This window comes from Aythya ferina (genome assembly GCF_964211825.1).
Source record: "Aythya ferina genome assembly, chromosome: 30".
Taxonomy (NCBI): Eukaryota; Metazoa; Chordata; class Aves; order Anseriformes; family Anatidae; genus Aythya; species Aythya ferina.
In genome coordinates, this window is record NC_140327.1 from 1061304 (window position 1) to 1084435 (window position 23132).

Below are 23132 nucleotides of genomic sequence, written 5' to 3' on the forward strand. Positions count from 1 at the left end.
GATGGGCTCACATTCCTGAGTACTGGTTCTTTCCTTTTTGCACATTAGCATTAAAATGTTTTGGACTTTCCACTGTCTGTGTGTCAAGTGTTGGTTGAAACAAAACTCACCTTATCTGGTTTCAGAGGTCCTGATTTCCCAAAACCTCTCAAATGCCACCATTTCTGCCTGAAATACACTCAGGCTTTTCTACTGCCACAACATCTTCTGCCATTTTCCTGTTGAAACTTCAAATCTGCACCTAAAACCCTCTTACAAATCATATCCCTCCCCTTCCAGTCAGGGCTGCCTACATCAGAAAAATCCCCTCTGCAGTTCCCTCTCCCTCCAGGAATCAAAACGTCTCCTGAGGAGCTTCAGGTTCTTCCCACCTCCCATTTTTCCACCTTCCTTGTTCCTTTTCCTGGTTAGTTTGGAGGAGGATCCGTGCATGGCCATGGACCCTATTCATGGGCTGCCTTCCCAGCTCATCTCCTGCACAGGGACCTCCCAATGCTTAGGGCTGATCCTGCCCTGCTCCCCTTGCTTTACTTAGGAGTAACTGCCCAACTTGAAGGAAAAGCATCACCCAAAGCTCTCGTGGTGATGTTCTAGTGAAAAAAAAAAAAAAAAAAAAAAAAGAAAAAAAAGAAAAGTTTTTTCTGGTGGGAAAAGTTTCAGGGGAAGGCCAGATCCTGCTGCACACCAGGAAATCTTCAGAGGGGATGAATCCCTGGGCTTCCAAATGCAGGAAGGGCTTTGGTGCTGGTGTGCACGTTAGGAATGACCCCAGTGCCTCCATGCTGCTATTAAAACCTTTTAATTAGCCATGGGAAATGGCTTGGAGTAGCCATTTGTCTGCCACGAGGATGTGAGGGCTAACGGAGCGTGCTGATGACCTGCCAGGTCTCTGAGACCTTAATATCGGGAGTCCTGATGGGGAAATCAAGCATGGGGAAATTAATGGGGCTGTGAACCAGGTGCATTTCTGCACACATGGAGATGGCAGACACACACTTTTGCTGTTTTCCATGGTTTTTGCACACTGCCCAGGCACTAGATTTTAGAAAATCCAGCCCTGCCTCATCAATCCTTGCTTTTTCCCTGATGCATCTCACACCGAGACCTCACAGCAGAAGACTTGGCCTCAAACCAAGCACGTGGGATTCACAAAGCACAGCTCCATCTGAGCCAAAAAAAAAAAAAAAAAAAAAAAAAAAGAAAAAAAGAAACTCTCCCACAGATCAGTCAGCTGTGCTGAGCTCAGCTCCATGTCGTCCCCCATCAGCTGAATATCCAGCAGCCCAAAAACACCTATCCATCTGGATTTCTCCCAAAAGAAATTGAGGTGAGAAGGTGCGAGTGTGCATAGCCAAGGGTGCTGGGCTCGCCCTTCATCTCACCCCTGTGTGCTCCCCCATCAAGTTGCTCCCCATGGAGCTGTTCTGTGCTGCCACATCTGCTGCCAACAACTCAGCGGTGGGCGGTGGGATGTCTCCTGACTCTTCTTAAGCGGTGGCAGATGGTTTAGCAAATGGTTGAAATACTGCTTTTTTTCTCGATTGCTCAATAGCTTTCACTTGCTTTGAGCAAAGCCAAGGCTGGTGGTGGCATCTGGGAATCACCTGCTAAGCACAAACACCCACGTGTAACTCTAGAGATGCTCTGTCACAAAAATAAAATAATAATAATAATAAATAAAAGCCCAAGAGGAGATTTAACGGGACTAAAAAACAATTTTATTCTTTTTAAAGATGAGTTTCAGTTGCTCCTGAACAGCCTAGCAGTCAGCAAATTGACTTTTGATGAGTAATTCCTTAAGAAAAGGAGGTGGAAAATCATGAGGTGTGCACACAGAAAACTCTTTTAGGAGAAATCAGAATTTCTACTCAGGCTTTGTCCTGAAGATACCAATCAGAGAATGGGGTTTATACGCATAGACCAAAAATAAGGGCTTTTCCACCCACTTTCCCTGGCTCTGACTAAACCCAGCTTGAAATAAATCACCATGAATATTCAACGCACTGTGGGAGCACTGGGTCCTCGCCACAGAAGTGCAGAAACCTTGGGCGGAGTGGTGCAAGGATTTGGTGTTCAAACCTGTGCAATGGAACAAAATTGTGTGAACCTGCCATGGAACCAATGTGAAAGGTGAAAAAAAAAAAAGAAAAAAGAAAAAAAAAAAAAAACACTTAAATAGGAGGAAAAAAAATAAATCTTTAAAAGCTTTAATTCTTAGTAAGTTAAAAATGTGCTTTTCCACATCTTACCTGTTGACCCCTTCCCTAGCCAATGTTTTAGGGAATTCAGCTGTTCTTTATAAATATAGGAAGAAGAAAAGCAGCTGAAACTCTGCTGAAACTCAGATAACATCCCACAGATGTTACCTGAAGAAGAGCAGGTTCCTTTCCTTATGAGGTGCTAGTGGTTTAGGGTTGGACTTTTAGGTCTCACCAGCTCCGGATGGGCTGACCCCCTTCTTGCACAACGTTTTCTCCTCCACATGCAGTTTCTGGTGGGACACCTTGGCCTTGTAGCTCTTCCTGCACACTGAGCACTCACAGGGAGCTTCTTCCATATGGCTCCTCTGGTGGGTGAAGCACTTGGAGCCCTTCCCATTTTCGGGACATTTATAGAGTCTCTCCCCGCTGAGGGTCCTCTGGTGTCACACAAGGTCAGAGCTACTACAGAAGCTCTTCATGCAGTCCAGGCAGCTGTAGGGTCTCTCCCCGGTGTGGAATCACCAACGAATAAAAAGGTTGGTGCTCTGGGTGAAGCTCTTCCCACTGTCCAAGCAAATATTTGGCTTCTCACACGAAGGATAATTTAATTAAAGGGAAAAAAATAATTATTATTATTAAGGAAAGATTATTATTAACTAAACAATTTAACTAAAGGGAAAAAAAAAAAAAAAAAAAAAGGAAAGGGGAAAAGGGAGGGGGAAAGGGAAACAAAACAAAACAAATAAAGGCTATGTGGAAGTGCAGAGAAAAGAAATTATTCTCTACTTCCCACAAATGAGCGATGCTTGACCACATCCTTGAAGCATGGCCTCAACACACACAGTGCCAAAAATCAGTAAGTAAACAACACATACTGCTTTCTGTCTTCTGGCAACTCATTACATGGTGGTGCCTCTTCAGCACGAGTTACCTCTTCTGTCGGCACTCCAAAATCTCTGCCTTCCGGCCATTCCACAGTCTCTTCCAGGATTCCTGGGCGATTAGGTTTTTCCATTCAAGCCCGCTGTGTAATTAACGCTATCCACTTACTCCATGTAGCATCAGTTGCATGGTGTGTAGTGGGAATTTTCCCTTTGAACATCCAATGTAACACAGGTAGCCATGGTGCCAACAGGAGCTGTGCTTCTGTACCCACAGCTTCTGAAGCAGCTCGAACACCCTCATATGCTGTGAGTATTTCTTTTTCAGTTGGGGAGTAATTGGCTTCTGATCCTTGATAGCCCTGGCTCCAGTAACCCAGAGGTCAACCTCGAGTTTCTTCTGGGGTTTTCTGCCAGAGGCTCCAGGTGAGGCCATGCACTCCAGCTGCAGTGTAAAGTATGTTTTGCACAGCTGGTCCGGTATGGACAGGCCCAAGGGCCTGCACAAGCTATTTCTTGTTTGATTTGTTCAAAGGCCTGTTGTTGCTCGGGGCCCCACTTGAAATAGTTTCTCTTTCAAGTCACTCAATATAGAGGACTCACAAGCTGACTATAGACTGGAACATGCATTCTCCAGAATCCCACAAGGCTTAGGAAAGCTTGCATTTCTTTTTTGCTAGTTGGCAGAGACATTGCCGCTATTTTATTGATCACATCCTTTGGAATATGGCGACGTCCATCCTGCCATTTTACCCCCAAGAACTGGATTTCCTGTGCAGGTCCTTTGACCTTATTCTGTTTAATGCCAAAAACAGCTTTCAGGATTTTTGGATTATTTTCTTCCCTTTCTCAAAAACTTCTTCTGCTGTGTTGCCCCACATGAGGATGTCATCAATGTACTGCAGGCGTTCAGGAGCTCCCCCTTATTCCAGTGCGGAATGGATCACTTGGTGGCAAATGGTAGGGCTGTGTTTCCACCCTGGGGCAGTCAATTCCAGGTGTATTGGATGCCCCTCCAAGTGAAAGCAAACTGTGGCCTGCATGCTGCTGACAAAGGGATGGAGAAAAATGCATTAGCAATATCAATTATGGTGTACCACTTGGCTGCCTTTGACTCTTGTTTGTACTGAAGTTCCAGCACGTCCGGCACTGCAGCACTCAGCGGTGGCATGACTTCATTCAGGCCTCGATAGTCCACTGTTAGCCTCCACTTGCCATTAGACTTTTGTACTGGCCATATAGGACTATTAAAGGGTGAGCGAGCCTTGCTGATCACTCCTTGACTCTCCAGACGGTGAGCCAACTCATGGATGGGAATCAGGGAGTCTCGGTTGGTGTGATATTGATGTCGGCGCACCGTTGTGGTAGTGATTGGTACCAGCTGTTCTTCAACCTTCAGCAATCCTACAACAGAAGGGTCTTCTGAAAGGCCAGGCAGGGTAGACAGCTGCCAAATATTCTCTGTGCTCAAAGCAGCTATGCCAAAATCCCACCGGTATCCTTTTGGATCCTTGAAGTACCCTCTCTTGAGGTAGTCTATGCCAAGGATGCATGGAGCCTCTGGGCCAGTCACAATGGGATGCTTTTGCCACTCATTCCCAGTTAGACTCACTTCAGCTTCCAGTACAGATAGTTGTTGGGATCCCCCTGTCACTCCAGAGATACAGGTGAGTTCTGTCCCTCGGTAGCCTGATGGCATTAAGGTACATTGTGCACCAGTGTCCACTAAAGCTTTGTATTCTTGTGGTTCTGATGTGCCAGGCCATCGGATCCACACAGTCCAATAAATCCGGTTATCCCTCTCCTCTACCTGGCCAGAGGCAGGGCCCCTCTAGTCCTGGCTGGAGCGTCTGCCACTTAATTCTTGCAAATGAGAGGTAGAGGTCCCTTCATCAGGGTCAAGAATAACATCAGCTCTTCTACTGCCTCTGGGGTACTGCCCAACAGAAACTGGAGCAGCATTTCTCTTAGGAGCCCCTCTTCTTGCTGCTGTATTTCCTTTCAGTTCACGTACCTGAGCAGCTAGGGTTGAAGTAGGTACACCATCCCATTTCCTCATATCTTCCCCATGGTCACGCAGATAAAACCACAAGGTGCCACATGGTGTGCGTCTTGGGTACTCTCTCTCTTGAGCAGGAAAATACTGATTCTTAGTGGCTGAAATACCACTCCATCTAGATGAGGAGGGATATGCTCATTCTACAAGGTGGTCAAGTCTTTCGGACAGTTTCTCCACAGCTGAGACACAGGCCCATAGTGGATCAGAGAGATTGTCTTCATATTTTTGAAGCTGGCAGGACAGATTATGCACTGTTGGTCCCATCTCCTCATCCCACTGAACTACTGCCAGTGTACTGATATGTGCTGATGGTGCACTCCGCACAAATTTACACCACATGGATGTTGTGTACCGGACTTCATTAGGATCTTGAGGTGTCTGGGCAGTGACCAAATCACTATAAATCATCTCCAGCACAGCTAATTCCCACAGATGTTGGAGACCTTTATCCATAGTGGCCCACTTGCCTACTTGATATCTTCCTTACGGGGATACCTTTCTTTCACAGCTGCCAGGAGTCGTCTCCAGAGGCTGAGAACCTGTGTCCCTCTCCCAATTCCTTTGTCAATTACCATTTCTCTAGAGAGGGATCCCAGCTGCTTGGCTTCATTGCCTTCTAATTGTTGGCTATTGGCCCCAGCATCCCAGCATCAAAGCAGCCAGGTGAGGATGTGTTCACCTGGGCGTCGACCATAATCCTTTCATACATGTATTTCTCACAACTCACTCAGGGATAGGGATCGAGTGGTTTCTGATTCCTTTATGATTTCCATCTCTTCTTCCTGCTGTTTTTGTGATGGCTCTGCTTTAGAGGTGCCTGCCTTTCCCCTTCTCCCTCCTTCTTAGGAGAGGCTTCTTCTCTTACTAAATGAGCTGACTTCCATTTCCATTGTTTTGACTTGACTATGGGGGCAACTGATACCATAGCTGGTTGGTCCTCTGGGTCAGTCACAGCATGTGTTACTTGGTCATCAGATTCAGAGACTTCCTCCCTCTCTTCAAGGTGCTGGATGATGTTAAACCGTGTTTGATAGGAGTAAGCCAGGACCCAGCACAATGCTGCAAGCTGTCAGTCTCGGTCATTGTCAGGGTCAGGACATACGACTCTCAAACATTCTATCAGGTTTTTAGGATTTTACACTTGTTCAGGGGTGAAGTTCAAAACTATTGGAGGAGAGACCCATGACAGGTACCTGCCTATATCCTCCCACACACCTTGCCACCTGCCACAAGACTGTTTTGAGACAGATCCCCAGGTAAACTTTCTAAACAATCAACTAATCTTAGAGAGAAGAGGAAACCCGTTATTCAGAATTAGAAATAGCAATATATGGGTTACACATGGATATTCAAAATACTCAAAAACTGTTGTAATTAGCCCACTGTGAAAGAAGGAGGAGGTACCATTCCTGATATTATTCATAAACTGATGAGGAAAGGAAGGCAGTGTAGTTCTGAATATTCTCTAAAAGATAGTTTCCATGAGACCCAAATGATAACAGTGCAGAGCCTGAATGCCAGATTAAACTCAAGGCCAGCACTTGGCAGCACAGCGAGTTAAAAAAAAAAAAAAAAAATGAACACATTGTAGCACATTCTCGGATCGGATATAGAGGAGAAAGGAGAATATGACATGGATTGCGTGACATATGATCAAACAAGCCAATATTAACAGGACACTGAACATGGTGACTAGTAAGTAAGTGTGTTAGTTGTAAGCGTTTTAATCAATCTTATTGTTACCTCAACCCTTCATGCCCCACGTTGGGCACCAAAAAGGACTGTGGTGGTTATACTGTGCTAGGCAGCTAAATACCACAACCGCTCTCTCACTCCCCCTCCTTAGATGAGGAGGGGAAGAAGTAAAGTAAAGAACTCACGGGTTGAGATAATTTAATTAAAGGGAAAAAATAATAATAATTATTAAGGAAAGATTATTATTAACTAAACTATTTACCTAAAGGGGAAAAAAAGAGGGGGGGGGGGGGGGAGGGGAAAAGGGAGGGGGAAAGGGAAACAAAACAAAACAAAACAAAGGCTATGTGGAAGTGCAGAGGAAAGAAATTACTCTCTACTTCCCACAACTGAGCAATGCTTGACCACCTCCTTGAAGCAGGGCCTCAACACACGTAGCCGGTGTTCAGGAGGAGGACCGACGTTTTCACAATGAGAGCCCTCCCCCCCCACCCCCATCCTTCTTCCTTTTTCCACCTTTTCTTGCTGAGTGTGACATCATATGGTATGGAATATTCCTTTGGTTGGTTGAGGTCGGCTGCCCTGGTGATGTTTCTTTTCTCACTTTTTTTGCCCACCCCCTAGGAGGGTTAGAGAGAGGCCCGATGCTGTGCCAGCACTGCTCAGCAGTAGACACAACACTGGTGTGACAACACTGCTGTTCCAGCTACAAGTGCAGAGCACAGCACTGTATGGGCTGCTGCAGGGAAAGTTAACATCCCAGCCAGACCCAATACAGGCCGTTTGCTTCTGCCTGCTGGGAATCAACTGGTTGGGGCTTCTCCTCTTGGTGGCCACCAGCACCTGTTGGTGGAGAACAGGGACAAGATGGGAGCTGACCCACAGAAAATCAAGGGTCTCCACATCCCATTGACCTTCTCATCCCATTGGCCTTCCTACCCCATTGGCCTTCCTACCCTCTGCACTTTCTGATTCTATTGACCTTCCCCATCCCACTGACCTTCCCCACCCCATTGACCTCCTCCCACATTGAACTTCCCCCTCTATTGACCTTGTTCCCATGTTCATCCCATTGACCTTCTTATCCCATGCACCTTCCAACCCCATGCACCTTCCTATCCCATTGACCTTCACTCCCGTATTGATATGCCTATCCCATGCACCTTCCCATCCCATTGATCCTCCTACCCCTTTGACCTTCCCACCCCATGAGCAGCTTTCACCCAATTCAACCCACAGAGGTTTGTCAAGGACAGACCTTGAGGGATCCTCAAGGGATGGGGAGTGGAGCAAATCTCCAGATGCCTCATGAGTACGTGCAGGACCTTAGGATAACAGCATGGGAACCATTTTCTGTGCGTGGCTCCATTCTCCCTCTTCCCACAATTCATGACCAGGATGCAGGAAAGGCTTATTCAGGGAAGGGAGAAATTTGGAGGAGAAAACACCTATTTTGAGTAAAGGGTGGTTACCTGGTGAGGCTGTGTTCTCAAAGCTGTTCTGCTGGGTGTCCTGCAATAGAAATTTCAGCTTCTCAGCCTCTTCCCCTCTACAGACTCACTGATGCACGATGCAGCAGGAGCTCATGCTGAAACCCTTCCTGCACTCAGGGCACTTATAGGGCCATTGACCCATGTGCAAGTGCTGGTTTCAGGTCCAGTTTCTCCTCCAGTTGAATGAGGGCCCACAGTCAGCACATACATAAACCTTTTTCTGGGAGAAAACTAGTGGCTGGGGCTCAGTTTCCCTAATGCTGCCTGGGCTTCCCCCTTGGTGGATCCTTTCTCCCAATCCCTTCCCCTTTTCCCTGTTATGGTTCTCCGAGGCTCCACCATGCCCCAGCTCCTCTCCATCACCCCATATCACCCCCAAGCCTTGTCCCACCTTCTCCTGGACCTTCTCAGGATTTCTCTTTTCCTTCTTGCTCATCCTCCCCATACCTGCAAGAACCCCACAACCATGATGTGCATGCAACCCTGCTAAAACCCCAAGGGAAGGTTTGGCCATGCAGCCCCGTGCATCCAAGGTACAGGACAAAGTGGGTGACGGAGGAGCTGCAACCTCACACAAAACCCTTACAGGGCGAAAAGATGGGAAGGGGCTCAAAGACCTTGCTGGATCACCCACATACACAAAAATGTATTGCTTAGGCCATTATCTTTTCTCCCAGCATCTCCCAGCCAAAATTAGACAGGGTGCTCCTGTAAAGTTGCACTTCAAGGGGGATTTGGCTCAGTTTCTTAGGAAAACAGGAAAGACATCAGTGTGGGTTTGCATGAAGTTGCCCACCCCAAGCCCTGGGCTGCTTTCCCAAGCAATTCCTCAACCCCAGAGGCTGCATCTCCTCCCCTCTGCACCCCCAAAAAGGGTCAGAGCAGTCCAGCTCCATCCCCATGCAGAGCCCACGCTGCCCACACTTCACATGGAAACTGTCCTGGTTTCAGTTAGGACGGTTAATTTTCCTCCTAGCAGCTGGTAGGGTGCTGTGTTTTAGATTAGGATGAGAAGAGTGCTGATATGCTGGTGTTTTAATTGTTGCAGAGCAGTGCTTACACCAAGCCAAGGACATTTCAGCTTCTCGCTCTGTCCTTCCAATGGGCAGGCTGGGGGTACAGCAAGAGCTGGGAGGGGCAGACCCAGGACAGCTGACCCAAACTGGCCAAAGGGATATTCTATACCATCTGACGTCAAATAATATATAGGGGTGGCTAGCCGGGGTGGGGTGGCCGGGCTGTTCGGGGTTAGGTTGGGCATCGGTCAGCAGGTGGTGAGCAATTGCATTGTGCATCACTTGTTTCGTACACATTATTAATAGTAGTACTATTCTCATCATTATTGTTATTATTATTGTTGTTATTATTATTTTCCTGCCTTAATAAACTGTCTTTATCTCAACTCAAAGGCTTCACTTTCCCCTTTCTCTCCCCCATCCCAGAGAGGGAGAGGGGAGGGTGAGCAAATGGCTGTGTGGTGTTTAGCTGCCGGCTGGGTTAAATCACAACAGAAACCCATCAGGATTTTATTAAGTGAAAAAAAATAAAATTGAAACATAAAACAATAGTGAAAAGAAGAACATTCGACCCTTTGCTTGATGCCAAGAGGGTACAGAAACAGCATTCCCCTCCCTCCATGGAGCAAGAAAATCCCCCCCACTGCCTGAGATTTCAACAACCCCTCCGTCACTGAATGCTTGAGTGCTGCTCATGAGCATTAAGCCCAGCCTGAAAATAAGGGGGGGAGGAGAATCTGATTTGCAATCTTTTTTTTTTCTGGCCCAGAAATGCCCAACAAGGTCGGCTTGATCAGACAATGAATGTGATCCTTCTGCTGCAGCTGTCTCACCAGGCGTCCCTGCCTCCTCTGTCTCACGTGGGAGGACCGGCGTGACTGCCAGCATCCCTGGGGAATAGCATCACCGTTGCCAGGAGGACAGCTTTGATAAAGATTTCCAGCGTGCTGATCTCCCTGCAGGTCTCCCAGCCCTGCAAAGGCTTCGGGAGCCACACAGACCTGATGCAAACAAGAGGCGACGCAGCAGGGAGGATGCTGTCCAAGGGGGACTTCCTGAGCTTTGCCTTCGGTCCCATTTCTCTTCTTCTGGGAGGCTTGGGGAAGAAGAACCCTGTCCCAAATGGTGCTGGAGCATCACCCAAAGCTTGTCCTTATAGCAAATTCTCCTTGCAGGGCACAATCTGCTCCTCTTGCATCTTAATGCATGTGCATCCTCATGTGGGACATCAGGGAAATCTTGGTCCTGTAGCAATTCCCACACTTGGAGCACCTGTAGGGAGTTTCTCCTGTGTGGGTCCTCTCATGCTTCAGGCATTTAGTGCTCATGGTAAAGCCCTTCCCGCACTCATGGCACCTGTAGGGTCTCTCCCCAGTGTGGATCCGGTAGTGAGCAATCAGGTGTGAGGTGTTGGTGAAGCTCAGCCCGCACTCGGGGCATTTGTGGGGTCTCTCCCCAGTGTGGAGCTTCTTGTGCTGGTTGAGGTTGGAGCTGCGACTGAAGCACTTCCCACAGTCAGAGCAGAGATAGAATTTCTCAGATTTGTGAACCGAGCTCTGCTGTCGGAGCTTGGTGCTGTCACCGAGTTTTATCCCACTGTCGGGACACTTGCAGCACTTCTCCAGCTGGTGGGAAGCAAGGTCGGAGCTGTCATCAGAGCTGTTCCCACACTCGGGACACTTGTGGGGCTGCTCCACCGTGTGCAGCTGCTGGTGTTGGCTCAGGCTGTTGCTACAGTCAAAGGTTTTCCTGCAGTTGGCACACTCGTACGTCTGCCCTTCAACACAGATACCTGGATGCACACCCGACTCTTTGGGATCCTCCAAAGTGCCTTCAGGATCATCCAGATCCCCCTGCCCTTGCACAGGGCATGGCTCCACTTCTGACTGCTCTTTTAGAGCCTCATCCTGCTCAGGATCCTGGCACGCAGCCCCTTCCTCCATCCTCATGCTGGGGCCATTTGCTTCTGTCTGCTGGGAGTCAACTGGTTGGGGCTTCTCCTCTTTGTGGCCACCAGCACCTGCTGGTGGAGAACAAGGACAAGATGGGAATTGGCCCACAGAAAATCAAGGGTCTCCACATCCCATTGACCTTCCCATCCCATTGACCTTCCCCACCCCATTGACCTTCCCATTCCATTGACCTTCCCACCCCATTGACCTTCCCATCCCATTGACCTTCCCATCCCATTGACCTTCCCATCCCATTGACCTTCCCATCACATTCACCTTCCCACCCCATGCACCTACCCATGCCGTTGATCTTCTCATCTCATTGAAATTCCCACCCCATTCACCTTCCCACCCCTATGCACAGCCCCAGCTCAACCCACAGAGGTTCTCAAGGATAGACCCACCGTGGAGAATGGAGCTTTGCTCACGGGTACATGCGGGACCTTAGGATAACAGCATGGGAACCATTTTCTGTGCATGGCTCCATTCTCCCTCTTCCCACAATTCATGACCAGGACGCAGGAAAGGCTTATCCAGGGAAGGGAGAAATTTGGAGGAGAAAACACCTATTTTGAGTAAAGGGTGGTTACCTGGTGAGGCCGTGTTCTCAGAGCTGTTCTGCTGGGTGTCCTGCGATGGAGAATCCTGCTGGTCAACCTTCTCCACAAGATGGACCTTTTTATGAGCATTACAGCGGAAGTTCTGGGTGAAACCCTTCCCGCACACGGGGCACTTGTAGGGTTTCTCACCCGTGTGCACCGTCTTGTGGCGGACGAGGTCAGAGCTCTTGCGGAAGCTCTTCCCGCAGTCCCGGCACTCATAGGGCCTCTCGCCCGTGTGGACGCGGCGGTGCATGATGAGGTACTGGTGGCGGGCGAAGCGCTTCCCACAGTCGGGGCACACATAGGGCTTCTCTTCGGTGTGCACAGACTGGTGGGCGATGAGGTGGGAGCTCTGGATGAATTTCTTCCCGCAGCTCAGGCACTTGTAGGGCTTCTCTCCGCGGTGGAGCATCTCGTGGATGAGCAGAGGGGAGCTGTCGTTGAAGCCCTTCCCACACTCGGAGCACTTGTAGGGCCGCTCGCCCGTGTGCAGGCGCTGGTGACGGACCAAGTTATGCCTCCAGTTGAACGTCGTCCCGCACTCGTTGCATTTATACGCTCCCTTCCTGCGTTTGGCTTTCACCTGTGGCTTTCTTTCGCCACCCGTGCTTTCCTGCTCACCTTCTTGCAACCCCTGCCTGGCTTCGTGTCCTTCACAGCTTTCTGAGCCTTCACCGTGCCCCAGCTCCTTGTCCTCTTCATCCTCCTCATCGTCTTCTATCACCACTATATCTTCCCCCACCTGCACGTGCACCGTGTGCCTCACCTTCCCCTTTTCATTCTTGCTCATCCTCTTCATCCCTGCAGCAACAGAGAGAAGACCTTGATGCAGCCGTGCCCGCTCCCGCGGCACTCATCCTTCTAGGCACCTGCCAAATCCCTCCCCAAGCCTGCCATGCCACAGCTTCCCCCACCCCAACCCCTCTGTCCTCACCCCTCCACTCCCTTAATTTTTTTTTTTTTTTTTTTTTTTGGTGGGGGGGGGCTCAACCCACCTGCAAGGTGTGTTTCCCTCCGCACCCTCGAACCGCGCGTCGGGGAGGAGGGATGCGTGAAACCAACCCGCTCCCAACGGGATGGGGGGTCGGGGGGCCCTGGAGGACCCCAACCCTGTTCCGCCACCCCCCTGCTTCACACCCCCAGACCTTTTCCCCAGCTTTCCACCCTCCCCCGCTGCAGCCTCCGCTCGCCCTTGTCCCAGCCCCTTCCTGTGTCTCTGCACACCCAACCGGGCTGCAACCGGCCCCGAGCAGTGCTGCAGAGGGGGCTGCGGTCATGAGGGGGCTGCGGGGGGGGCCGGGCATCCTCCCTGCTTTGCTTTATCCCATGATCAAAGCCAGGCGGGAGAGCAGCTCGGGGGGCGGGGGAGGGAATCCTTCAGGGTGCAGCCCCCGTCGGGGCTTCCTGAAAATTTGGGTAAAAAAAAAATGGGTTTAAGGGAGAGCTTGCATCTCGCGCAGGGTTTGCATTGCTGTCTGCAAATTGAATTTGCTGTTCGGGCTGGATTTTGTGACATTTTGCTTTTAAAAGAGGCTCACAAGGGATGTCAGGGGAAGTGGGGGGGGCGATACCACATTCCATGAAACCAAAAGCAAAATAACAGGACTCAACTGGAGAAGCCAAAATGTGGTTGGGCTTGTGGAAATTAAACCTGGGGTTCAGTTTATCAGGATGAAACAGGAGAAGAAATCCTCCTGGGTTTGCAGGTGAGGAAATGCTGGTACCGACAGAGATTTGCTCTCATGGAGATGTTCTTTAGGAGAGCCAGAGCATGGGGTAAGGCTGGTTTCCAGTTGGGAATTATTTTGGCGTCGTGGTTTCTAAGGCTGGTTGACTTGTCCTTGGATGTTTTACCCAGAGATGGGCTTGGGTTGCACACCAGCATGGGGTGCATGGGTTGGATAAAGCAATTCCCTGACCCCACAGGCTGCATCTCCTCCCCTCTGCTTCCCTGGGTGGGCCAGAGTGGGTAATTCGCAAGGAAACTTATCAGAATTGTATTAAATGTAAGAATACGTAAGGCAGTCGAGGCAAAAATAAGAGAAAGAGGAAAGAACAAAGGGGAAAAAGACAAAGAAATAATGTTCCCCTCTTTGCTTGCTACAGAGGGTACAAAACCTGGCTACTGCCATGGAGCAAGAAGATGCTTGAGATGTTCCAAATCCCCCAAATGCTTGAGATTTCACAAATTAACAGTGCCCACAAGGTTTAATCTCAGCCTGAGGCCAAGATGAGGAGAACATCACTGAAATCAGCTTCTCTGGCCCCAAAATGCCCAACGAGGTCACTAAGATGGGACTTGTGTTGGCTCCTCATCCTCATCCTCGTCCTCATCCTCGTCCTCGTCCTCTGCCATTTCTTGTTCCACCTAGTCTTTGAGATTTCCCTTTCCCTTCTTGCTCATCCTCCCCACAGCTGTGGGGATGAGAACCCTGCCTGCAGCAGTGCCCGCTAAAACAGTGCCAAAAGGTTGGATTTGATGATCTTAGAGGTTTTTTTCTGACCTAAAATTCTGTGATCTTGTGGAAATCCCACAGGAGGGCTTCGCCATCCAGCTCCACGTGGAGTTGTGGGGTGGAGGGGCTGCCCCGCACCTGGACCCAAAGCCTTGCTCCACCATCTGGTGTTGCTCGTGCATGGGCTCTCCGTTCCTCCCCCCCCCCCCCAAAAAAAAAAAAAAAAAAAAAGGAACCTCCTGGGGCTCAACCCCACATTTGCTGCTTGATTTGGGGCATCAGCATCCACTGAAAAAAAGGGAGAAAGGGGGGAAAAAGGAGGAAAATGGGGGGGGGGGGGGGGGGAGAAAAATAGAGGGGAAGGGTAGAAGGGGAGGAAAGGAGGAAAACGGAGGGATAGAGATGGGGAAATGGTGAATAGGATGGGAAAGGGGAAGAAAAAGGAGGGGAAAAGGGAAAGGGAAGGAAAGAGGGGTGAAAAGGGGGAGAAGAGGGAAAAAGGAAAGGAAAAGGGGCAAACAAGGAGGGGAAAAGGAGGAAAATGGGGGGAAATTGGATAAAAAAGGAGGGGAAAAGGGATAAAAGGGGAAAAAGAGGGAAAGGGGAGAAAGAGGGAAAAGGTAAAAGAAGGGGAAAAGCAGGATGAAGGGGGAAAAAGCTGGGGAAAAGGGTAAAAAAATAGAGAGGAAAAGGGGGGAAAAGAGGGGAAAAGGAGAGAAAAGGAGGGAAAGGGAAGGTAAGGGTGGAAAACGGAAGGAAAAGGGGGGGAAAGGGAGGAAAGGGGGAAAAGGAGGAGAAAAGGAGGGGAAAAGGGTGGGAAAAGAGGAAAAAAGGGGAAAAAGGGTGGGAAAATGGGGCAAAGGAAGGGACAAGGGGGGGGGGGGGAGAAAGAAAAAGGGGCCAAAGGAGGCGAAAAGGGGGTAAAGGGTGCAAAATGGGTTTGGGGTAGAGCGGGGCAGCCCCTCTGCTTGCCCCCAGGGATGGGGGCTCCCCCCAGTCTCCGCCACCCCCTCACCGGTCCCCGTCGTCCGCCCTTGTCCCAGCCCCTTCCTGTGCCCCCGCAGCAGCCCCGGGCTGCAACCGGCCCCGAGCAGCGCTGCGGGCACGGGGAGGGGGGGGAGGCTACAGGGGGGGCCCAGGCATCCCCCCCGCTTTGCTTTATCCCATGCACAAAAATCCCTGGGGAGCATCCCTTGGGTGAGCATCCCAACAGCGCTTTCTCTGCTTTTGGGTTAAGAAAGGGGGAAAACCGACCTCCGCGGCGCTTTTTATTTTTTTTATTTTTTTTTATTTTTATTTATTTTTTTTTTTTGGTGGGGGGAGGAGTGAGATCTTTGTAACGGAGGGATGCTCCAGATTTCTCGCATGGAACCGAACGTGGAATAAACAGAACTGCCATAATCAAACATCTTGGGAGACGTGTTTGGGATTTAAGGGGATCCTCCAGCATTTATTTTTTTTTTTGTCTCCAGCATTTAGAGTTCAGAATTGGGAAGGGTTTGGATCGAGATGGTCACTGGGGAGAAGGGAAAGACCCCCTAGACCCCATCCTCTCTCATTTAATGACATGGCGCAAACACCACCGGGCAATACCTGAGCCACCACCATGTTATCAGCTCTCACAAACCAAACCCACATCAGCTTAGGGCCACCAGGAGAAAAATCCTGCAGCAAAACACATGAAAGTGAATATTTGGGTCAAAACAGAGTGATGTTTTTTGCGCTGAGTGGAAAGAGGAGGATGCGATGTTGGAGGGAAGTGAGAGCGTCAAGCAGGACTTGGGAGTAAAGCTGGGAAGTGAACAGTACATGAATCTGAAAGGCTGCGTGGAAAATTATTTTCAGCATTATTTTATAGAGAAAATAAAATACAGAGTGCTTCTGTTTACTAGGCAGTGTTTCCTCCACACACACATTTTTCTCTGCATGGACCCTATGGAGATGCTGGGAGGGTCTTGGGTGTGATGGTCCCATGAGCGATGCAAGACCCCTGCCTCCCACCAAAGGCACCTAAGGCAATCTCCTACATGGCCGCATCCATGCTTCAGACCCAAAAACCCTCGTTCTACCCCAAGAAACACCTTCAAGGGGCATCAGTGTCCCCCAGACATCTCCAGATTGCCCTCCTGAGGTCACTGGTCACAGGAGACCAAGGCGGCGGCACCACATCCCTGAAATTTCTCCCCCTCAGGAGAAATTTCTCCCCCTCGGGACACCGGGACAGGTTGCCCAAGAAAGCTAACGGGTGGCCCCGTCGCTGGAAGAGCTCAAGGTTGGACAGGGCTTTGAGCACAGAAGCACACAAGGGTTGGGGTTGGAAGGCACCTCCACCTGCTCCCAGCTCAACCAGCATTGGGATGTCCATCTCCAGGTGGCTTGGAGCATCTCCAAGGTGGGAGACACGCACTGGGAGCAACCTCATCAGGTGAAAGGTGCAATCTTCAAGGGTCCTCCCAACCCACCCCATTCTATGGCCCCACAATCCGTAGCGCATCGTCCCCCACGCACGCCCCCTGCTCCTTGCCATAGTCAGAGCACTCGTACAGCCGCTCTCCCTTGTGGATGAGGAGGGGGGTCACCAGGTTGGAGAAGTCGCCAAAGGCCTTCCCACAATCCGGGTGCTTGTAGGGTCGTTCCCCAGTGTGGCCCCGCTGGTGTCACCTCAGGCTGTTTCTCCAGCAGAAGGCCTTGCCGCACTCGGAGCATCCATGTGCCTTCTGCTTGGCTTCTTCTGCTTGGCTGGTGGCTTTGCGGGCATCCTCCGCACCGGCCTCCTGCCTCACCGGCCTCCACTCTGGGGTATCGGTCTCCAAGTCCTCCTCTGGTGCTTGCTTGTGCTCCACTTGGGTGCTCTGAGTGCCTGTTGGGAGAGACAAAGCCATCGCCCTGACTTGTGTGAGCAGAGCGGGGTGGAGGATTGGACCTCCACGAGCAGAGGATTGAACGTCCAAGAGCACAGGACTGAACCTCCACAAGCAAAGGGCTGAACCTCCATGAGCAAAGAATTGGGCCTCCATGGGCAAAGGATTGGACCTCCAGAAGAAAAGCACCAGACCTCCGTGGGCAAAGGGCTCCACAAATAAAGGATTGGGCCTCCACAAGCGAAAGATTGGGTGACCGATCCATACCATGGTGTCACCCACCCCTTGGTGTCACCCATTCCCTTGGTGTCACCCATTCCCACAGTGTCACCTGTGATAAATTAGTGGGGGGTTTGTTCATTGTCTTTGAGGAATTTGGAGAAACTGCTGAAGAGATAAGGTTGTACAAATTAACGGCCTTGGTAAAGGGGAGGATTAAAGCAAGCAGATAACAGGAGGGAGTATTGGATACACATCCTTGAGTGAAACCAGACATCCTGTCTGCCGCTTCATTACCCCCACCTGAATACGAGCACAACGTGTGAACACCAGCAGAGGAACAACGACCCCCCCTCTCAACAATAAACTGCGCAGCCTCAGCCAGTTCAATAGGTCTCGATAAGCTGGAACTCGACTGCTATAAAATAGCTACCCTGGAAAGGGAAGGTGTGTGCTGTTGCGGAGCGGAGACTCCCCAGCCGCCCAGCGCTGTTTTGCTTGTGTCTGCTTACTTGATTAATAAAATAATTACAATAGACCTGTAAATTGTGTGGTCTAATTTATAACATCACCCACCCCTTGGTGTCACCCATACGCCTGGTGTCACCCAACCCACGATGTCACCTATCCCCTTGGTGTCACTCAACGCATGGTGTCACCCATACACATGGTGTCACCCAACCCACAATGTCACCTATCCCCTTGGTGTCACCCAACCCATGGTGTCACCCAACCCATGGTGTCACCTATCCCCTTGGTGTCACTCAACCCATGGTGTCACCCATACGCCTGGTGTCACCCAACCCACGATGTCACCTATCCCCTTGGTGTCACCCAACCCATGGTGTCACCCAACCTATGGTGACAGTCCCCCTTGATGTCCCCCACTTGATCTCCCCCCCCATGGTGTCACCCATCACCAAACCTACCCGGACAGCTCCCAGACTCCCCCTGGGGTGAGGGTGGGTGAAGGAGCCCCCCCATTAACTGGAGGACACTGCCCAAACCCCCCCCAGTTACCAACAGGGAACTACCAAGTGCCCCCCAAATACCAGCAGCTGCTACCCTGGACCCCCCCTTTATTTCCAAATCTTGCCCAGACCCCCCCAGTAAAATCAGGGCACTGCCCAGACCACCTATTACCTATGGGGACCTATTTAGGACCCCCCCCCAATTAACTATGGGGCACTGCCCAGCCCCCTCACTACCTATGGGGAATTATTTGGTACCCCCCCCATTAATTATGGGGCACCGCCCAGCCCCCCCATTACCTATGGGGAGTTATTTGGTACCCCTCCATTAATTATGGGGCACTGCCCAGCCCCCTCATTACCTATGGGGTCCATCGCCCCCCCCCCATTACCCCCATTGCCCCCCCCGGCTCCCCCCAGCCGGTATCCGCAGGGAGCCCCGAGCCGCAGGCCCGCCCCCCCCCCGCGCCTCCCGGTTGGGCTCTCCCGGCCCCTTCCCGCGGCCGTACAGGCGCGGCCGGGCTGCACCAAGGCGGCGGGGCCGGGGGGGGGCCGGGGCTCCGCGCCCCCAACAGGGTAGAGAAACGGAATAAGGAAATCAAATTAAATTAAATTATTGGTTATTTCTTTAAATTTAATTTTAGAAACATAAAAAAAAAATAAAAAGAAGACAATTCAGAAATGATAAAAGCAATCACAAATGAACTCCCCCAAACATTAAAAGATGAAAAGATATAAATGAAAAAAAAAAAAAAAAAGAAGATAAAACAAAAATAAAAAAGCAAAAAAAATATAAATGAAAAACCGAAAACAAAAGGTAGACATATAATAAAAATTTAAATTAAAAAATAAATAGAAAATGAAAGCAAAATGTAAAAATTAAAATAAATTAAATTAAAATTAAATCCCCCAAATTAAAATAAAAATTAAAAAATGAACCCCCAAAATTAAAGAAATAACAAATAAAAAAGACAAAGACAAAACTACAAAAAAAAAAGAACAATTTATTAAAAATTATAATAAAGAAATAACCAAATAAATAATTTAAAAGTGTTTTTTTTTTTTTTTAAAGTAAAAAAGAATCAAATGCAAATTACACAAATGAACAGAAACCCCCTGAAAATAAAGAAATAAGGAAATTAACCAAAACTAAAATTAGAACCCAAATACTGACCCCCCCCCTGGCCACAGGGTCCCAATTTTGGCACTTTCTGGCTGACCAAAACCCTGGGTTTTGAGGCAATTCTGCCCCAAACGGACACGGGGGGGGGGAGGAAAGGAAGAAATGCCCCAAAAGCGGGTGAATTATCCCCAAATTTTTATTTCCCTCTGAGGGTGAAATCCCTTCTCCTCTCCTGCTCTTTGGGGTGAAAACTGCCCTTTTTCTGCACGCTCAAAAATCCCCCAAATCCATCCAAAATGGGATTTTTTTTTTTTTCTGGGGGGGGGCGGTTCCCGAATTCCACCCAGCAGGGTGGGTGCCCCCACTCCCCCAACCCCAAAGTGTGGGGCAGCCCCCCAAGTGTGGGGCCAGCAGGGATCAGCTGCCCGGCTGCGTCATCCCCTGGGCAGGATGCGGCCCCCCCGGATTAGCGGGGATGAGCGAGCGTGTCAGGGACAGCGGGGGGGGGGGGGGGAGAATGTGTGGGGAGCTGAGCACGTGTGCAAGGAGCTGGGCGAGTGTGCAAGGAGATGGATGAGTGTGCAAGGAGATGGATGAGCGTGCAAGGAGCTGGGTGGGTGTGCAAAGAGATGGATGAGTGTGCAAGGAGATGGGTAGGTGTGCAAGGAGCTGGGCGAGTGTGCAAGGAGATGGATGAGTGTGCAAGGCCCTGAGTATGTGTGCAAAGGGCTGGGTGGGTGTGCAAGGAGCTGGGTGGGTGCGCAAGGAGATGGGTGAGCGTGCAAGGAGATGTGTACTTGTGCAAAGGGCTGGGTGAGTGTGCAAGGCCCTGCATATGTGTGCAAAGAGCTGGGTGGGTGTGCAAGGCACTGAGGACTTGTGCAAGGGGCTGGGTGAGCGTGCAAGGACCTGTATATGTGTGCAAGGAGCTGGGTGAGCGTGCAAGGCGCTGAGTACTTGTGCAAGGAATCATCGCCCCCCCCCCACCCCGAACGCCCCCAAAACGCCCCCCCCAAATCCTCCCCCCCCCACTCCGCCTCCGGCTGCCTGGGGGGGGGTTGGAGGGGGGGGGGGGGTTCGGTGTCCTCCCCCCCCCCAACTCTCTCCTCGTCCCCCCCCCTCGGCCCCGCCCCCCCTTCAGGCTCCGCCCCCCGCCCGCCCCCGCCCACCTGGGCCCCCCCCGGGCACCGCCCCCGCGCCGCCGGGAGCCGCGGCAGCCCCGCTCCTGCCCCGGCCTCCGGGGGGGCTCCTTCGGCCCCCCGTGACCCCCCCCCCCCTCCCAAAATTCCCGGACCCCTCCCCCCACCCCCCTCCCGCCATCCCGGACCGCCTCCCCCCCCCAAAAAAAAAAAAAAAAAAAAAAAATCTCCGGACCCTCCCCAAATTGCTGCTCCCCTCCCCTAAATCCCCCCCCCTCCCACAATTTAGCCCCCCCCCTCCAAATTCGCACCCCCCTCCGTGCCCCAAATTTGCACCCCTCCAATTTCAGCCCCCCCCCAAATTCCCACCCCCCCCCAAATTTCTGCCCCCCCACCCAAATCTCTCCCCCCCCTCAATTCCAACCCCCCAAATCCCCCTCCTCAATTTCCTCCCCCCCCCCAAATTTTCCCCACCCCCTCCCCAAATCTCCCGAACCCCCCAAATCCTCCCCCCCCCCCAAATTTCCGTGCCCCCCCCCCCACCCCCCCCATACCTTGCACAGGCTCCGCTCCGGCTCCGGGGACGACCCAGGTAAGGCCACGGGAGGGGGTAAAAGAGGGGGGGGGGAACGGGGGGGGCTCCCCGCATTACACACACCCCAATTCCCCCCCCCCCCCAAAAAAAAAACCTTTGTATCGAAGCCCCCCAGGCTGGGAGCCCCCCCTCCCCCTTCCTGGAGCCTTGCACCCCATTGTGTGCCCCCCCCCCCCCAATCTAGCTTGGGACCCCCCCCTTCCTGTGACCCCCCCCCCAATCCGGGACCCCCCCCCCCAATAAACTCTCCCTTATTCTGGGGCCTCTGACCCCCCCCTCCAGGCCTGGGACCCCCTCCCTATATCCAAGGCCCCCCCCCACCGGTATATCCAGGACCCCCCCATGTTCAGGACCCCCTCCCTTTATTCAGGACCCCCCCCCACATCCAGGGGCCCCCCCCCCATTTTTAAAAAACCCCCCTTATCCAGGGACCCCCCCCCTTACATCCAGGGACACCCCCCCCTTGTTTTCAGGGACCCTCCCCCTCTATTTCAGAGCCCCCCCCTATTTCCAGAGCCCCCTTCCTTTTCCAGCCCCCCTCATTTTCAGGACCCCCCCCCTTTTCAAGGACCCCCCCTTTCTATTTTCAGCCCCCCCCCCATCCAGGACCCCCCCCCATATTCTTAGACCTCCCCCATCCCAATTTTGCCTCCCCCCCATCCCATGACCCCCCCCCCCCCCCCTCGATGTGGGGGGTGGGGGGACAATAAAGAGGGGGGGGGCCCGAGGGTCCGGTGGGGGGGGGGGGCCCTGCAGGGCCTGAGCTCAGCAGTATCCAAGCAACTGCCTTAGTTAGCGTCAGCCCTCATTAGTGCCCGGCTTAATTACCCCAGGGCCTAGCGGTGCTGCGGGAGGGGGGGGGGGGATGCTCAGGGGAAACCCCCCCCCCCCCCAAAAAAAAAAGCATCGCACCCCCAGCTTCAGGGCAGGCTCCTTTGTGCAGGCCGGGCGTGCAAAGCGGGCGTGCAAAGCCGGGGGGGGGGGGGGTTGCCCGGGTGGGGCTTGCACCGCGCTGCACGCAGGGAGGAGCCGGTGCGGGTGCAGCTTGCACGGGCGCGTGCGTGTGCAAGCAGGGTGTGGCGTGCACCTTGCATGTGCAAGTGGGGTGCAGCTTGCACTGGCCGTGCATTGATGGGGTGCAGCTTGCACTTTCCATGTGCACGTGGGGTGCAGCTTGCACAAAGGGGGTGCCACTTGCACCATGCATGTACAAAGGGGGTGCAGTTTGCACTTTGCAAGCAGGGTGCACCTTGCACACTGCATGCACAAAGGGGGTGCACCTTGCACGCTGCATGTGCAAGCAGGGTGCACCTTGCACGGTGCATGCACAAAGGGGGTGCACCTTGCACTTTGCACGTGCACACGGGGTGCACCTTGCACACTGCATGTACAAAGGGGGTGCACTTTGCACGCTGCATGTGCAGGCGGGGTGCAGCTTGCAATTTGCACACACAAAGCGGGGTGCAGGCTCGCACCACGCGCAGGCAGGCTGCCGTTTGCACTTTGCACGTGCACCTCCAGGATTTGTGGGGTGCACCTTGGGGACCTATAGGGCCGCGTGTAAGGGCACCTATAGGTCAGGGAGTGCCTGCGTGTGCCATAGGGGATGCTGCGTGTGGCTGCAGCCCTTGTAGAGCCCCGGGGCGTGCTCTATAGGGGCTCGGCGCGTGCGTGCCCCGGGGCGGCGCTCTATAGGGGACGCTGCACTTGTGCGTGCGCACGCGCGTGGCCGGGCGTGCTCCATAGGGGATGATCTGTTTTGTCTGCGGGCACGTGCGGCGCGGCGTGCCCTATAGGGGACGCAGGGCACGTGGGGCGTGCTGTGCTGTAGGGTATATAACCTATAGGGGACGCGGGGCGAGTAGGGTG

At 52.0% G+C, this 23132-nt stretch overlaps 1 protein-coding gene across 6 annotated transcripts; it reads right to left on the reverse strand.

Annotated features, from left to right (window-relative positions):
• Window positions 1–2222: 2222 nt before the first annotated feature.
• Window positions 2223–21294, reverse strand: LOC311425265 (uncharacterized protein). 6 transcript variants are annotated; one of them, XR_014686274.1, is made up of 4 exons: window positions 12895–13108; window positions 11888–12700; window positions 10179–11368; window positions 2223–2785 (listed from the first exon to the last, which is right to left on the reverse strand). XR_014686274.1 is itself a non-coding variant. In XM_084500932.1 (4 exons), exons 3-4 carry the CDS (start codon window positions 12696–12698, stop codon window positions 10545–10547), a joined length of 1635 nt encoding a protein of 544 aa, XP_084357058.1. In that variant the 5' UTR covers window positions 12699–12700; window positions 17017–17215; window positions 21223–21294; the 3' UTR covers window positions 10056–10544. The 6 variants fall into 6 exon arrangements, 5 of the variants coding, with proteins under 5 accessions (XP_084357058.1, XP_084357059.1, XP_084357060.1 ...); XM_084500932.1 differs by lacking the exons at window positions 2223–2785; window positions 12895–13108 and adding exons at window positions 17017–17215; window positions 21223–21294 and having other exon boundaries at window positions 10056–11368; XM_084500933.1 differs by lacking the exons at window positions 2223–2785; window positions 12895–13108 and adding exons at window positions 17017–17215; window positions 17411–17486 and having other exon boundaries at window positions 10056–11368.
• Between the last annotated feature and the right edge of the window lie 1838 nt (window positions 21295–23132).